The sequence below is a fragment of the Phyllobates terribilis genome, unplaced genomic scaffold, assembly GCF_046119375.1.
Source record: "Phyllobates terribilis strain yellow unplaced genomic scaffold, ASM4611937v1 Scaffold_5__5_contigs__length_657084704, whole genome shotgun sequence".
Classification (NCBI taxonomy): Eukaryota; Metazoa; Chordata; class Amphibia; order Anura; family Dendrobatidae; genus Phyllobates; species Phyllobates terribilis.
Genome location: NW_027362765.1, coordinates 390,285,683 through 390,300,530, shown reverse-complemented (window position 1 = coordinate 390,300,530; position 14,848 = coordinate 390,285,683). Strand labels below are relative to the sequence as shown.

Here is a 14,848-nt window from a genome sequence, read left to right as displayed (position 1 = left end):
TTCAAGAGGTAGTCACAGGAATTGTTTTTTACTTCACAGGTGTGCCCTGTCAGGTTTAATAAGTGGGACTTCTTGCCTTATAAATGGGGTTGGGACCATCAGTATTGTTGTGCAGAAGTCTGGTGGATGCACAGCTGATAGTCCTACTGAATAGACTGTTAGAATTTGTATTATGGCAAGAAAAAAGCAGCTAAGTAAAGAAAAACGAATGGCCATCATTGCTTTAAGAAATGAAGGTCAGTCAGTCCGAAAAATTGGGAAAACTTTGAAAGTGTCCTCAAGTGCAGTTGCAAAAACTATCAAGTGCTACAAAGAAACTGGCTCTCATGAGGACCGTCCCAGGAAAGGAAGACCAAGAGTCACCTCTGCTTCTGAGGATAAGTTTATCCGAGTCACCAGCCTCAGAAATCGCAGGTTGACAGCAGCTCAGATTAGAGACCAGGTCAATGCCACACAGAGTTCTAGCAGCAGACACATCTATTCAACAACTGTTAAGAGGAGACTTTGTGCAGCAGGCCTTCATGGAAAAATAGCTGCTAGGAAACCACTGCTAAGGACAGGCAACAAGCAGAAGAGACTTGTTTGGGCTAAAGAACACAAGGAATGGACATTAGATGAGTGGAAATCTGTGCTTTGGTCTGATGAGTCCAAATTTGAGATCTTTGGTTCCAACCACCATATCTTTGTGCGACGCAGAAAAGGTGAACGGATGGACTCTATATGCCTGGTTCCCACCGTGAAGCATGGAGGAGGAGGTGTGATGGTGTGGGGGTGCTTTGCTGGTGACACTGTTGGGGATTTATTCAAAATTGAAGGCATACTGAACCAGCATGGCAACCACAGCATGTTGCAGCGGCATGCTATTGACGCGCCCCCTGGGCCAGTGTTGTTGGGGATACCCGGAGCCGGATCAGATGGGGGTTGTAGTCTCCGAGTGGCTGTGACCCGGTCCGTGCCCAGGGTGTCAAGCTCAGTGTGTGGCAGTCCTTATAGATGTTACTAGATGTTCTTTTGTGTCGACTACGCCACCCGTTGAATTGCGGTCAATACGGCCGCCGCTGCAGCAGGGTCCGCTGAGGCTGGTGATGTATGTGCAGCTCAGGTAGTATAACCCCCAACGGGAGGGGTATAGCCTCAGGGGGTCAGTTGCAGAGGATGGGGGTTGTGGTGGTGCAGCGGGGATGGAAATGAGACTCAGAGTCGGGCTGTGCAGTTCAGGGTTTGTTTACTTACTGCAGTTGTTCTGGTCACTCCGGCCTTAAGTGACCACCCGAGCCGTGCTGCGTCCACCAGGTCCTGGACTCGGCCAACCCCCAGGTGATTCTGGAGCGTGGTCCTGAGCTCCCTTTCTGTCCTGTCCTCTTCTCTGGCCTTCCCCACCAGGGATCCACCTATGTCCGGCTCCCTCGGGCCTCTTGGTGGTAAACCCTTGTCTCTGGGTTCCCTGACCCTATTCCTGGTCTGCCTTCCGGGTGGATTTAGTGGGTGGTCGTGGCAGATCCTGCCCACGACCTCCGGTTCCTGGCTAAGGTGTGCTGTAGCCTCTGCCAGCTTGGGATCCGGTACCCTGTTGCCAACTCTTCACCCTCTGGTCTAATTTGGGCTCTTGGAGTTCCTTCTTTCTCCCCCTCTGGGTCTTTCTTTCTCCTCTCTCTCTCTGGGCCTTGGAGCTGCTCTTCTCCTCTGCTCTCTTCCTCTGCTCTGCTCTGACAAAAGACTGACAGACTGACCCTGATCTAAGATGGTGCCCACCTTATATACTCCCTCTATGTGTGAGCTCAGGTGACCAGCACCCAATGAGCTCCTAACTTTACCCAGGCTGCTCCCCCTATCTGCTCCTACACTACTGGGATGTTCCACCCCCCTCCCACTCCAGCCAGGAACAGACACTGTCGTACCTGCACATTTCTCTAGTGGGAGTACCATCGGTCTGTTCCTCGGAAATGGGATGTGTGTAGTGCATGCAGCTAACTGAGCTCAGTTCCACACTCCATCCTTACCCGGGAGTGGAATATCACACCTCTGGCTTGAGGTGCAATACCCCTGTAGCAGCCGAATCCTCAGGGTGCTACATTCCCCCCTGGTAAATCACAGCACGTCCTCGGGCTGTAAGATATAAACATCCACAAACATACATTTTTTTTCATAAACATAAACATATAAAACATATAAAACATCATCAGCAGCAATAAACTTTTCATATAAACATTCTTGTTTCTGGTTCCTCCGGTCACGGTGCAACTTGTGACCGGGTAAAGTGCGACAGTCTCTCTTGGAATAAAACAGTTCCCTATAAAACCGGTAGGGGGCGCTTTAGGAAGCGCAACTATATACAAAAGGGAAGGTGGCCGCTTTCAGTCCTCGGCCAGGTTATGGATAGGGGACACACGGGTTAACAGTTCAATTCGCTGGTCCCAACGGGGACTATAATAGCAGCAACAGTTTTTGGTACCCTTACGGGTAACTATATACAGTCTCTCTCTACCGTACTTCAACGACGGCGTCCTCCTGCTCTTTCTTTGTGGACAGTTTCAGTTTCAGACCCATCCGGGTCCTCTTGTTCCTCCTCACACCGCAGCTCCTCCTCCGTCAGGCGATGCACATGGAGGGCGTAGGGTCCTTTGGCACACTTGTGCCAGGTGAAGGTGACCTCGTCCCCTAAATACAGGTCACGACCTCTGTGTCCCTCCGGTAGGTGGGACTCAACGTCTCTCCTGGTCACGAAGACGTCGCCTGGGGTGCGGTGATCCCTGATGAAACCCCACCCATGCTGCAGATTGAACTTTATCACAGTCCCGATGGTACGGGGACCATGCGCTGCACGGGGGTTTCTCCTGGTCCGGCTCTTCTGCTCCGCGCTCCTTATTTGGGCTTGTTGTTCCCGGACCCGCCTCTCTCTCCGCTCCCTCTCAAAGACCTCGAGCTGCTGGCGGCAGCACTCTGCACGCTCCGCTGCGGCTGCCCGAGTCTCCTGAGTGAACCCCATGAGGTCTTCTCCGGTGGGATCCCACTCAAACTGGGTCTCTTCTAGCGGGGGCGAGATCCTCTTTATGGGCTTTGGAGCCGGGATCAGGGGTTCGCACATGGCCCTTGCTTTTTGCAGCTCCAGCTGGATGTATTCCTGGGGCCATACGAAGGGCTGCCCATCCGGGCACGTATGCTGGGCGAACAGGTCTTCACCCAGGTGCGGCACTCGAGATGTTGAGGGCGCGTTGATGGTAGCGGCGCCTGGGTTGACCAGGCCTTGCGACCAGGCTTGGGGCACCCTAAAGGCAAAGGGCACCGTAAGAACGGCGGCGCCCTGGGTTACTCGGCCCTGCGACCAGGCCGGTGGCTCCGCGGAGGTAGGGGGCGCTGTTGTAATTGCGGGGCCCGGGGGTACTAGGCCTTGCGACCAGGCCGGTGGTATTTCCTGCTTGGCCACGCTCGAGGTCGAGGCGTGTGACATCACAGGGGTCGCGGCCGCGGTTTCCGGTTGAGGCCTTGTCGGCGGCGGTGACGATGCAGCGACGGGCACGGCAGGGGGAACTTCGGGCTCTGCGACGGGGAGCTGGGGCAGGTACACGGTTTCCCGGCTCGGGGTAGAGACGTCCCCTTTACCTGCCTCCATTCGTTCAGCTCCCTTCTCGGCGCCGTCTCCGGCCTTGAGTCCTCCTGCACCATCCTCAGAGGCGGTCTGTCTCCTCGTCTCGGGTGGCGTGCTCCGCTGACGAGTCTCGGTCTGCTGGGCCATCTCTCGGCTCCACTCCGCCAACGTCTCTCGTTGCACCCGGGCCAACCTCTGTGCGAGGCCCTCCAGCGCGGTCTGTGCACACTCCCGGTCTCGGGGGAGCTGTGTTAGGATCTCCAGCAGGCCTTCTGGAGTGGCGACCTGCAACAGGCTCCTGACCACTGGGTCGGTGCTGCCTGGAGTGGCGGCCCGCATCAGGCTCCTGACCGCTGGGTCGGTGCTGCCTGGCTCTCCCTCCATCTCCGGGTAGGCTCTCTCTGGACTCACTTCCAGACGTCTTGTCTCCGGGTGCGCTCTCTCCAGACTGCTCCAGGCGACACCCATCTTTGCTCTCTTGTTCTGTCTCCGCCCACATTGAGGGTGGTCCCGGGGCAACTTTGTGATTGTCAGTTCCAGGGGCAGTTCTCTCACGCTGATGGACACTTCCAGCATCACAGTCTCTGTTGGTGGGGGCGGTTTCCGCTTTTGGCGCCATTCTTCGACCTGGCCCACGATGGGAGGTGACCTCTTGCCACCCTCTGGCACGCCCATAATGGCGTCCGCTCTTCCAAGGCGGGAAATCTTTGGAAATGGCGGGAAAAAGCTGCAAATGGCGGACAACCGGCGGGAAACGACCTGTGATGGGGCCCGATGGCGGGGACCCTCCGGAACCGGCAGGAGACTTCTTTTTAAGGTAACGGTGAACTTTTCTTCAGGCACGCAGTACCCGGTTGTTGCGGGCACGTTATCCTGCCGACTACGCCAAAGTTGACGCGCCCCCTGGGCCAGTGTTGTTGGGGATACCCGGAGCCGGATCAGATGGGGGTTGTAGTCTCCGAGTGGCTGTGACCCGGTCCGTGCCCAGGGTGTCAAGCTCAGTGTGTGGCAGTCCTTATAGATGTTACTAGATGTTCTTTTGTGTCGACTACGCCACCCGTTGAATTGCGGTCAATACGGCCGCCGCTGCAGCAGGGTCCGCTGAGGCTGGTGATGTATGTGCAGCTCAGGTAGTATAACCCCCAACGGGAGGGGTATAGCCTCAGGGGGTCAGTTGCAGAGGATGGGGGTTGTGGTGGTGCAGCGGGGATGGAAATGAGACTCAGAGTCGGGCTGTGCAGTTCAGGGTTTGTTTACTTACTGCAGTTGTTCTGGTCACTCCGGCCTTAAGTGACCACCCGAGCCGTGCTGCGTCCACCAGGTCCTGGACTCGGCCAACCCCCAGGTGATTCTGGAGCGTGGTCCTGAGCTCCCTTTCTGTCCTGTCCTCTTCTCTGGCCTTCCCCACCAGGGATCCACCTATGTCCGGCTCCCTCGGGCCTCTTGGTGGTAAACCCTTGTCTCTGGGTTCCCTGACCCTATTCCTGGTCTGCCTTCCGGGTGGATTTAGTGGGTGGTCGTGGCAGATCCTGCCCACGACCTCCGGTTCCTGGCTAAGGTGTGCTGTAGCCTCTGCCAGCTTGGGATCCGGTACCCTGTTGCCAACTCTTCACCCTCTGGTCTAATTTGGGCTCTTGGAGTTCCTTCTTTCTCCCCCTCTGGGTCTTTCTTTCTCCTCTCTCTCTCTGGGCCTTGGAGCTGCTCTTCTCCTCTGCTCTCTTCCTCTGCTCTGCTCTGACAAAAGATTGACAGACTGACCCTGATCTAAGATGGTGCCCACCTTATATACTCCCTCTATGTGTGAGCTCAGGTGACCAGCACCCAATGAGCTCCTAACTTTACCCAGGCTGCTCCCCCTATCTGCTCCTACACTACTGGGATGTTCCACCCCCCTCCCACTCCAGCCAGGAACAGACACTGTCGTACCTGCACATTTCTCTAGTGGGAGTACCATCGGTCTGTTCCTCGGAAATGGGATGTGTGTAGTGCATGCAGCTAACTGAGCTCAGTTCCACACTCCATCCTTACCCGGGAGTGGAATATCACACCTCTGGCTTGAGGTGCAATACCCCTGTAGCAGCCGAATCCTCAGGGTGCTACACTATTCCATCCGGTTTGCGTTTAGTTGGACCATCATTTATTTTTCAACAGGACAATGACCCCAAACACACCTCCAGGCTGTGTAAGGGCTATTTGACCAAGAAGGAGAATGATGGGGTGCTACGCCAGATGACCTGGCCTTCACAGTCACCAGACCTGAACCCAATCAAGATGGTTTGGGGCGAGCTGGACCGCAGAGTGAAGGCAAGAGGGCCAACAAGTGCTAAGAATCTCTGGGAACTCCTTCAAGATTGTTGGAAGACCATTTCCGGTGACTACCTCTTGAAGCTCATCAAGAGAATGCCAAGAGTGTGCAAAGCAGTCATCAAAGCAAAAGGTGGCTACTTTGAAGAACCTAGAATGTAAGACATATTTTCTGTTGTTTCACACTTTTTTGTTAAGTATATAATTCCACATGTGTTATTTCATAGTTTTGATGCCTTCAGTGTGAATGTACAATTTTCAAAGTCATGAAAATACAGAAAAATCTTTAAATGAGAAGGTGTGTCCAAACTTTTGGTCTGTACTGTATATTAGTCAGTGAAGGTTCAACTCCTTTAAATACACATATTTTAGGCTAAAAATCATTTTTGCAATTTGGGTTTCATTAAAAACTTTGCACTGTTTATCTTATATACACTTTTTTGCTTCCCTTCACATTGCTGGACACAGAATCGTTCAGCGAGCTCCTTCTGATGGGGAGTTTGTAATTCTTTTATCTGTCTTTCTCTGAGCTCCTGAAAGTTGAAATGAACTATTTGGCCATAAATCAACACAGAGGATAAATCAACACAGAGGAGCTCAGTAAAAGACAGATAATAGAGTTATAAACGCTCCATCAGAAGGAACTTACTGACAAATTCACTTAATTTATTCTGCAGTCTGCAATGTGTGAAAGTCAAATGGTGCAATATTTTTTTTAATAAAATCCAATTGCAAAAATGTTTTTTTTAGAAAAAAATGCATGAATTTAAGGAAAAAAAAAATTGTACCCAAAAAGTGTCCACATACTTTAATATTTTACTTCTCCAGGAGTCTACACACTCAATACGTGAGTCTCCTTTATCCAGTCTGGATATCTCATATGTTGGCTAAATGTATTGCAATATTTTGCATAGATTATAGCTGAATATAATCTGTAATTTCCTGTTATTTTGTCCATGTTGGGTCATAATAAATTACAAATAGATTGAAGCATAAAACTTCTTTTATAAATTGAATCCAAACAGTCCATGTTTGTTAGTAAGAATCCCTGACAATAGGGAGTCCTGCTACTGAAACCACCAGTCATCTGTTTCAACTGAAGATGAACCTGGAAGGAAGTGTTTAGTTTACCTGCAGTGCCCCCACAGGAGAAACGAAGCATTACACAGCACTCACTGAAATCAATAGGCTGTTCATGTAATGTTGGGTCCTCCAGGACAGGAGACTATCCCTAATATTTAAAAAGGATTTTTTTCAAAATCAGACAACTTTGGAGAAAAAAATCAGCCTTACCCATAATTAATTACCAATCAGATGTGGATTTCTAGAAACGTCATTATCTCTATATAAATGCGGCTATTAAAGTCTGAAAGGAAGATAAAAAGCCCTCGAGAAATATCCATTACTCATTAAATCTGCATTTTGTTTTTGGGAGTTCCTATTTCCTCAGCTGTCTGGAAGGAGGTTGATTCCTTAATCTATGGTGACAATTTTGACTCTCGTTAATCACATGGCAGTCCATTGATAATGCGGATGCACTGTGCAGCCATTCCCTGTAAATCATCCCCCTGTTGGGTATATCCTTCATGTCGTTCATCAGAGCATAGTTGTTAAGATTTTACAGTCGTGCGGTTTTTAGAATATTCGAGGGAACAGTCCAGGAGAAATTGTAGACACCAACAAGGGGCATGGCTGACTTCCCTGCCCAGAAGAGAACACCTTAGTGGCCGCTGCAATGGGAGCAGTATTGGTGGCACTGTCATGGAGGTTCTGCAGCTGGCACTGTAGGGCTATGTTCACATGGAGTTTTAAAACAAATTGTCCCAAGTGAAAACCACTTCAGGAAACACTTTTATTTGGGATTGAAGGAGGTGTTGAAAGAGTTTTAGTTTTCCGATTTGACAGTGCCTAGTTTGGAGTTCGGATTCCATCAAGGTTTTTGGAGCGGATTCTCTTTAGAAAAAAAAAACTAAAAAAAAACTCTTTGTGAGCATTATTGAGCATTGTGGCTGCTGGCTGGTACTTTATTTGACACTGGTTTAGAGCATTGTGGGTGACACTGTGGGTGGTATTGTGTGTGGCACTGTTATGGAAGTACTACAGCTTACATTGTTTTTGAGCTTTGCAGCTGGCACGGTTTGCATCACTTTTATGCAGCATTGTGGGTGGCATTGTTATGGAGGTATCATGGCTGATACTAATACTGGAGTACAGTGTGTTGCACTATTATGGAAATACTGTGTGTGACACTGTTATCAACTATTGTGGATGGCACAGTTATAGAGATACTTTGGGTGGCACAGTTATAGAGATACTGTGGGTGACATTGTTATGGAGATACTGTGTGCAGCACTATTACGGAGCAATATAGGCAGCACTATTAAGAGATACTGTGGCTGATAGTGTGGGTGGTGCTGTTATTGAGGTACTATGGATGTTACTGGAGCACGGTGGGTGATGCTGTTATGAAAGAACTGCGTGAGACACTATCATGAAGAATTGTGTTTGGCACTGTCATTAAGATACTTTGGGTGGCACTGTTATGTAGATAGCGTATGCGTAGCACTGTTATGGATGTACATTGTGCAGCACTGCTATCGAGCATTGTGGATGGCACTGTTATAGTGGTACTATAGATGATAATGTTACTGGTGCGCAGTGGGTGATGCTGTAATGAAAGAACTGTGTACAACATTATTATGAAGCACTGGAGGTGGCACTGTTACGAAGATACTGTGGGTGGCACTGGTGTGGAGAAGCTGAAGAAGGATTGTGGCTGGCTCTGTTGTGGGAGGATTGTGGCTGGCTCGGTGGAGGGAGGATTGTGGCTGGCTCGGTTGAGGGAGGATTGTGGCTGGCTCGGTTGAGGGAGGATTGTGGCTGGCTCGGTTGAGGGAGGATTGTGGCTGGCTCGGTTGAGGGAGGATTGTGGCTGGCTCGGTTGAGGGAGGATTGTGGCTGGCTCGGTGGAGGGAGGATTGTGGCTGGCTCGGTTGAGGGAGGATTGTGGCTGGCTCGGTTGAGGGAGGATTGTGGCTAACTCGGTTAAGGGAGGATTGTGGCTGGTTCGGTTGAGGGAGGTTTGTGGCTGGTTCGGTTGAGGGAAGTTTGTGGCTGGCTCGGTTGTGGGAGGATTGTGGCTGGCTCAGTTGTGGGAGGATTGTGGCTGGCTCGGTTGTGGGAGGTTTGTGACTGGCTCGGTTGTGGGAGGTTTGTGGCTGGCTCGGTTGTGGGAGGATTGTGGCTGGCTCGGTTGTGGGAGGATTGTGGCTGGCTCGGTTGTGGGAGATTTGTGGCTGGCTCGGTGAAGGAGGATTGTGGCTGGCTCGGTGGAGGGAGGATTGTGGCTGGCTCGGTTGTGGGAGGATTGTGGCTGACTCGGTTGTGGGAGGTTTGTGGCTGGCTTGGTTGTGGGAGGATTGTAGCTGGCTCGGTTGTGGGAGGATTGTGGCTGGCTCGGTTGAGGGAGGATTGTGGCTGGCTCGGTTGTGGGAGGATTGTGGCTGGCTCGGTTGTGGGAGGATTGTGGCTGGCTCGGTTGTGGGAGGATTGTGGCTGGCTCGGTTGTGGGAGGATTGTGGCTGGCTCGGTTGTGGGAGGATTGTGGCTGGCTCGGTGGAGGGAGGATTGTGGCTGGAATGGTTGTGGGAGGATTGTGGCTGGCTCGGTTGAGGAAGAATTGTGGCTGGCTCGGTTGAGGGAGGATTGTGGCTGGCTCGGCAGAGGGAGGATTGTGGCTTGCTCGGCGGTGGGAGGATTCGTGGCTGGCTCGGCGGAGGGAGGATTTGTGGCTGGCTTGATGGAGGGAGGATCGTGGCTGGCTCGGTGGAGGGAGGATCGTGGCTGGCTCGGCGGAGGGAGGATTTGTGGCTGGCTTGATGGAGGGAGGATCGTGGCTGGCTCGGTGGAGGGAGGATCGTGGCTGGCTCGGATGAGGGAGGATTGTGGCTGGCTCGGTGGAGGGAGGATTGTGGCTGGCTCGGTGGAAGGAGGATTGTGGCTGGCTCGGTTGAGGGAGGATTGTGGCTGGCTCGGTTGAGGGAGGATTGTGGCTGGCTTGGTGAGAGAGGATTGTGGCTGGCTCGGTTGTGAGAGGATTGTGGCTGGCTTGGTGAGGGAGGATTGTGGCTGGCTTGGTTGTGGGAGGATTGTGGCTGGCTTGGTGAGGGAGGATTGTGGCTGGCTTGGTTGTGGGAGGATTGTGGCTGGCTTGGTGAGGGAGGATTGTGGCTGGCTCAGTTGTGGACCAGATGACCGTGGGACACTGTGGTTTGACCAGATGACTGTGCAGTGTTTACAGCCAGTGTTATACACATATGGGGTATATAATAAAGTTATGGCGCACACACATTCACATCCTGATCCCGCTATAAGTATCTTCTCCTTAGGGAGCTTCTGACGGACCCGGTGCACGACCTCCAGCCTCTCCTCCCTGCTCAGGTAAGCGTATTCTCCATTTGACCCTTGGACAACTATTCCTGCAAAACAAAACCTAGTTATTACCTTGTGCAATTTCAGACCTGTTCTCTAATCTTCTGCCAATTCTGCTGCCAGATTATCAGAAATTCTGCATTGTTGGAAAGGTAAAGATTACAGCTGCTGATATAAATTCCTACATGATGATTCAAGCTGAATATTGGGCTTTAGAATTTTGAGAAGTTTCACATTATATGTTGTAGAAACAATGGATTATTAGACTTTTTGGATTATTGCACATCAGATTTGGTCCACAAATAACATTTTTCACTTGAGCAAAAAGATTCACAGGACAGCGGCTCGGCGACTACGTCAGTAATCTGTGACCACCATCTGTGACCACCGGACCAGAGACATGTGGTACGCCTCCTACCTCGCATCCCCAGAGCCTCTTCTGATTAGTAAATCCAGTGCAACCTCATAGATTGTCGCTGCGCACCGGGTCTACTAATCAGAAGAGGCACCAGGAATATGAGATAGGAGGCAGTACGCAGGTCTTTGGTCTGTTGGACACTAAATACTGACATGGCCACTGCATCAGGGTCTTGCAAATTTTTTTGCACAACTGTATTTATTACGTATCCCGCTCCCGATCCTTCTATTCCCTGGCGACATTTGTCGTGAAAGAGTCGAGATGGCCCCATGCACACTCATTTTCCGCCTATATGAATCTAATATGTGTGCGGTCCGGAGGTCAGTGGTCACCTGTGTGGACAATGTGTTGTTTTTTTGTTTTTTTTTACTTAAATACATGTATTTATAATAATTTTTGCAATAGGGTTTCCTTAAAAATGTTGAATCCTTTGGCTTTTCCAGGCTCTTTATTTCCCTGCCCGTTACACTTTGATGTGGTCTTTGGTCATAAATCAGCAGATATAAGAGTTAGAATTCGTCCCATTGAACCGTCAGAATTTTGTAATGAAACCAAATTGAAAAAATGTTTTTTTTTGCTCAAAAATAAATGCAGCTAAGTAAGAAATGAAATAAAAAAATTGGCCTCAAAAGTGGACAACCCTCAAATGAATGACCGATATACACAACTACGAAAGACGCCAGTTTTCCAGGGAACATATGTGTAAATTGCCCAGAATTTGGAGAAATAATCCCAATTTTTTGGAAACAATTCCAGCAATTTTGTGGCATCCGAGGCCAAAAAGGGGTTAGGATGGTAATTGCACAGGGAAGGCACTCTCTGTTTTCAGCATTCCTCACCTTGTCATGCTGACAAATGAGGCATGAGCAGGGCGGTATTATCATATCACTTTGCATAAGATTAAGAGATTTATTTATTAATTACTTTCTCTTTAGGGGGTTGTATAAGATTGAGAGAAACATGGCTGCTCTCTTCCTGAAACAGCGCCACACCTGTGCACATGATGCATGCGTTATTGCAGCTCAGCCTGATTCACTTTAATGGGGCTGAGCTGCAATACTACATGCGTCCTGTAGACAGGTGCGGCGCTGTTTTGTTTTTTTTATTTTAAAGAAGCCATGTTTTTCTAAATCTGTACAAGAGAAAGCAATTAATAAAGAAGCTTCCATCTGACATCTCACAATCATGAAATTTGGCTGCGAGCCCTATTCTAATTTATAGTTATGCAAAGTGATAATGTGATAATCCCACCCTGCTAATTCCTCATATATCAGTGCGATCCCATTATGCAATACCTAATACCGCAGGGGGATCTTCGCCGTCAGTCGTTCCCATGAATATCTGACTATTCTTAGTTTTCATGCACTTATAATGATGAGCCTCATTACCCCATAATCAGTCTCTTATACGGTCACATGCGCCAGTGGAAACCTTATATGTAAGAGAGAATTCTAACATTTAAGCGAGATCAGGATGTAACAATGCCCCTTTTAAAGGAATTGTCCAGAATTAGAAAAGAGAATCAATTTTACAGAAACAGCATCACATCTGTCTGATGGCTGTGCCAGGTACTGCAGCTCAGCTCTACACATTTAAAGAGGACATATCATTTTCCATAATTATGTGATTTTTTATTTTTCACCTGATTCATCAAGGCTAGCATTGTTCAGTCCGATCTTAATAAGGGCGCACTATATATAATAAATATAAATATATATATATATATATATATATATATATATACATATATAAAAATAAATATAATATAATATATTATATATTTATTTATTTATTATTTGCTGGTGTAATTCCCACTGTTCTTCTGAATCTGGCGATGTTTTTATTTTGTTCCTGCTCCTCTCCATTCCTGAAATATGACTCTTTCTCCCCTTTATATAAATCTATTTTTGTTAGTCAAGTGGGCGTTGTCCTCAACTCCCTTTTATGGGCGTCTTCTTGAGGGCACGCCCATTTGACTAACAATATTAGATTTATATATAGGGAAGAGGAGGCCGTAGCTCAGGAACGGAGAGGCGCAGGAACAAAAGAAAAACATTGCCGGATTCAGGAGAACAGCGGGACAAATCCTTTACATACCCAAAATATCATAAAATAATATTCTAGTGATATTGGGGGGCAGGACTGTGTTATAGCATGGACAAAAAGGGAAATTAACCACACGGTCTCATTGCTATATTTGCTGCACTTTTAATATTCTCTTGGTGGACAGTAACAAATCCACGCCATAATGCTATTTGTATCATTAATTAAGCCCTATATGGTGGCATTAGATGGGCGCTATGTGTATATTTGTCCAGCACTCTGCAGTTGAATCCTCACCAAACGCTGCTATACAGGTACATTTAGATGGTTATGTTCGCTAAATGATGATTCCAAGGCAGAATTTACGCAGCGGAAAAACTGCAAAGAAATCCGCAGCAGAAAGGGTGCAAATTTGCTGCAGATTTACATTTTTTTAAATGTTTCAAATCTCCAGCATCAATTGTTTTATGCTGTGGAGTGTCCCAGAGATTGCACCTTAGCCGGCATTTTTTGGTATATCTTGTGCAGATGCCATAAATGTGTAAGTTATCAATACCCCTTTAAACTGTATTGAAGGGTTTGTCCCATTTCGTACCTTTATGGCATATCCACAGGATGTGTCTGATCTACATTGAAAGAAGTCGCTCCTCGAATAGTAGGATCTTGACCAAGCGGGTTCTGCACACTCCTATACCAATGAAAAGAAAGAACCTGCACAGCCACCGCTCCATTCCCAATGACGACGGTGTCCAGCGATGAGACATAACCTGCTTATGTGCCATAAAAGTACAAGATGGGACAACTCCTTGAAGGGCTTCTGCGCAGGGGCTGTATGGATGGAGCAGAAACTTGTTCTAAAATATGGAAGGAATTCAGAATCCCCACATATCTGATCCTTCGTCCCCATAGAATCTGCCTGACAGCCGCTCACCCATCTTTCCTCAATGTGATAAATATGCACGCGGCTCTGCTGCCATGTAAATGGGGGTCATAATAGTCAAATCTTGCATCAAAATACGCACCTCGAAATGGGACGCTTGAGTACTTTTGTAGGTTCTCATCCAGCTTGTCGTAGTCCACCTGTTCCCGGTCATCGAAGGGGGTTGATATGGGAGGGTAAATGCCCGAGATGTCCAGGGCAGGCTTCGTGCTGCTCGCCAGCTTGTGCATGAACCTGGGGGTCCCAGTGTTGCAGAATCCCCTCATACAGAGCGGGAAAAGAGATCTGAGCAGCATTTTTGGAGCAGTATTCCCCAGTGAGAGTCTCCCAGCTGGCCTGGAAGGAGTTAATGATTAATGCAGGTTCATCATGCACTGTGTAAGTTACTCAAAACACCAAGCAAAACTTTTGCTTCCGGTTCTGTTAACACCAGAGCTGCAAACATGGCACCATACACCACAAATATATGGAGAAACCACCAACCTCTCCCGATGTCTTCCGATGTCTTGTGCAGAGGCCTGTGTGAAAACCTCCAAACCTGCCTGATCACATGAGACCTCCTTGCAGCCCCCTGCTGGTTCAGTGACTGTATACATATACTGATGCAATGCTTTCTGAGAAAAGTGGAGTTTGCAATTCATTAAAACTGTTCAGACGTGCGTCACGTACCCCCAGATATTGTCCATAGGTGACTACAGTTGTACTCAGTGTCCATTTCTATGTATCCTTTTCTTTCTTTGTTTGTTGCAAAGTTTCAGTGTAAATACAATGTATCACCCTAGAGAGGATTGTCTAAACTGGCAGCAACAGTGACAAACTCTCAGCTGTGAGAAGTATTAGGTCTATACTTGTTTGCAGTCTCCGGATAGTAACAAGAATGTTCTATTCACTGAGATCAAGCAGATATTAAAAACAAATAGGGATTGAAACAAAAAGACCCCGATTCATCAAAGAGTTTTCGCTACACTTCAGGCATAAAATAGTTTTAAATGTTGCAACATTTTGCTACATTTGATCATTTTCCGCCAGTCTTGGCCAGCTTTGATAGCATTTTGAAAAGTGATCGTAGCTTTGCTGGAAGGGGTGGCCGAGTGCTGAGGAGTAGAGGGCAGAAAAGTCACCAACA

At 48.5% G+C, this 14,848-nt stretch overlaps 1 protein-coding gene across 2 annotated transcripts in view; it reads right to left on the bottom strand.

The window, feature by feature from the left end:
* The window catches only part of HOGA1 (4-hydroxy-2-oxoglutarate aldolase 1), an 83,396-nt gene extending 69,039 nt beyond the window's left edge, over positions 1–14,357 (bottom strand). For both annotated transcript variants that reach the window (XM_073684972.1, XM_073684971.1), the window contains exons 1-3: positions 14,206–14,357; positions 13,805–14,058; positions 10,240–10,368 (exon numbers count right to left, since the gene is read on the bottom strand). In XM_073684972.1, the coding sequence (XP_073541073.1) occupies positions 10,240–10,368; positions 13,805–14,058; positions 14,206–14,318 (496 nt within the window). In that variant the 5' untranslated portion in view covers positions 14,319–14,357. The remainder of the gene's footprint in view (positions 1–10,239; positions 10,369–13,804; positions 14,059–14,205) is intronic.
* Between the last annotated feature and the right edge of the window lie 491 nt (positions 14,358–14,848).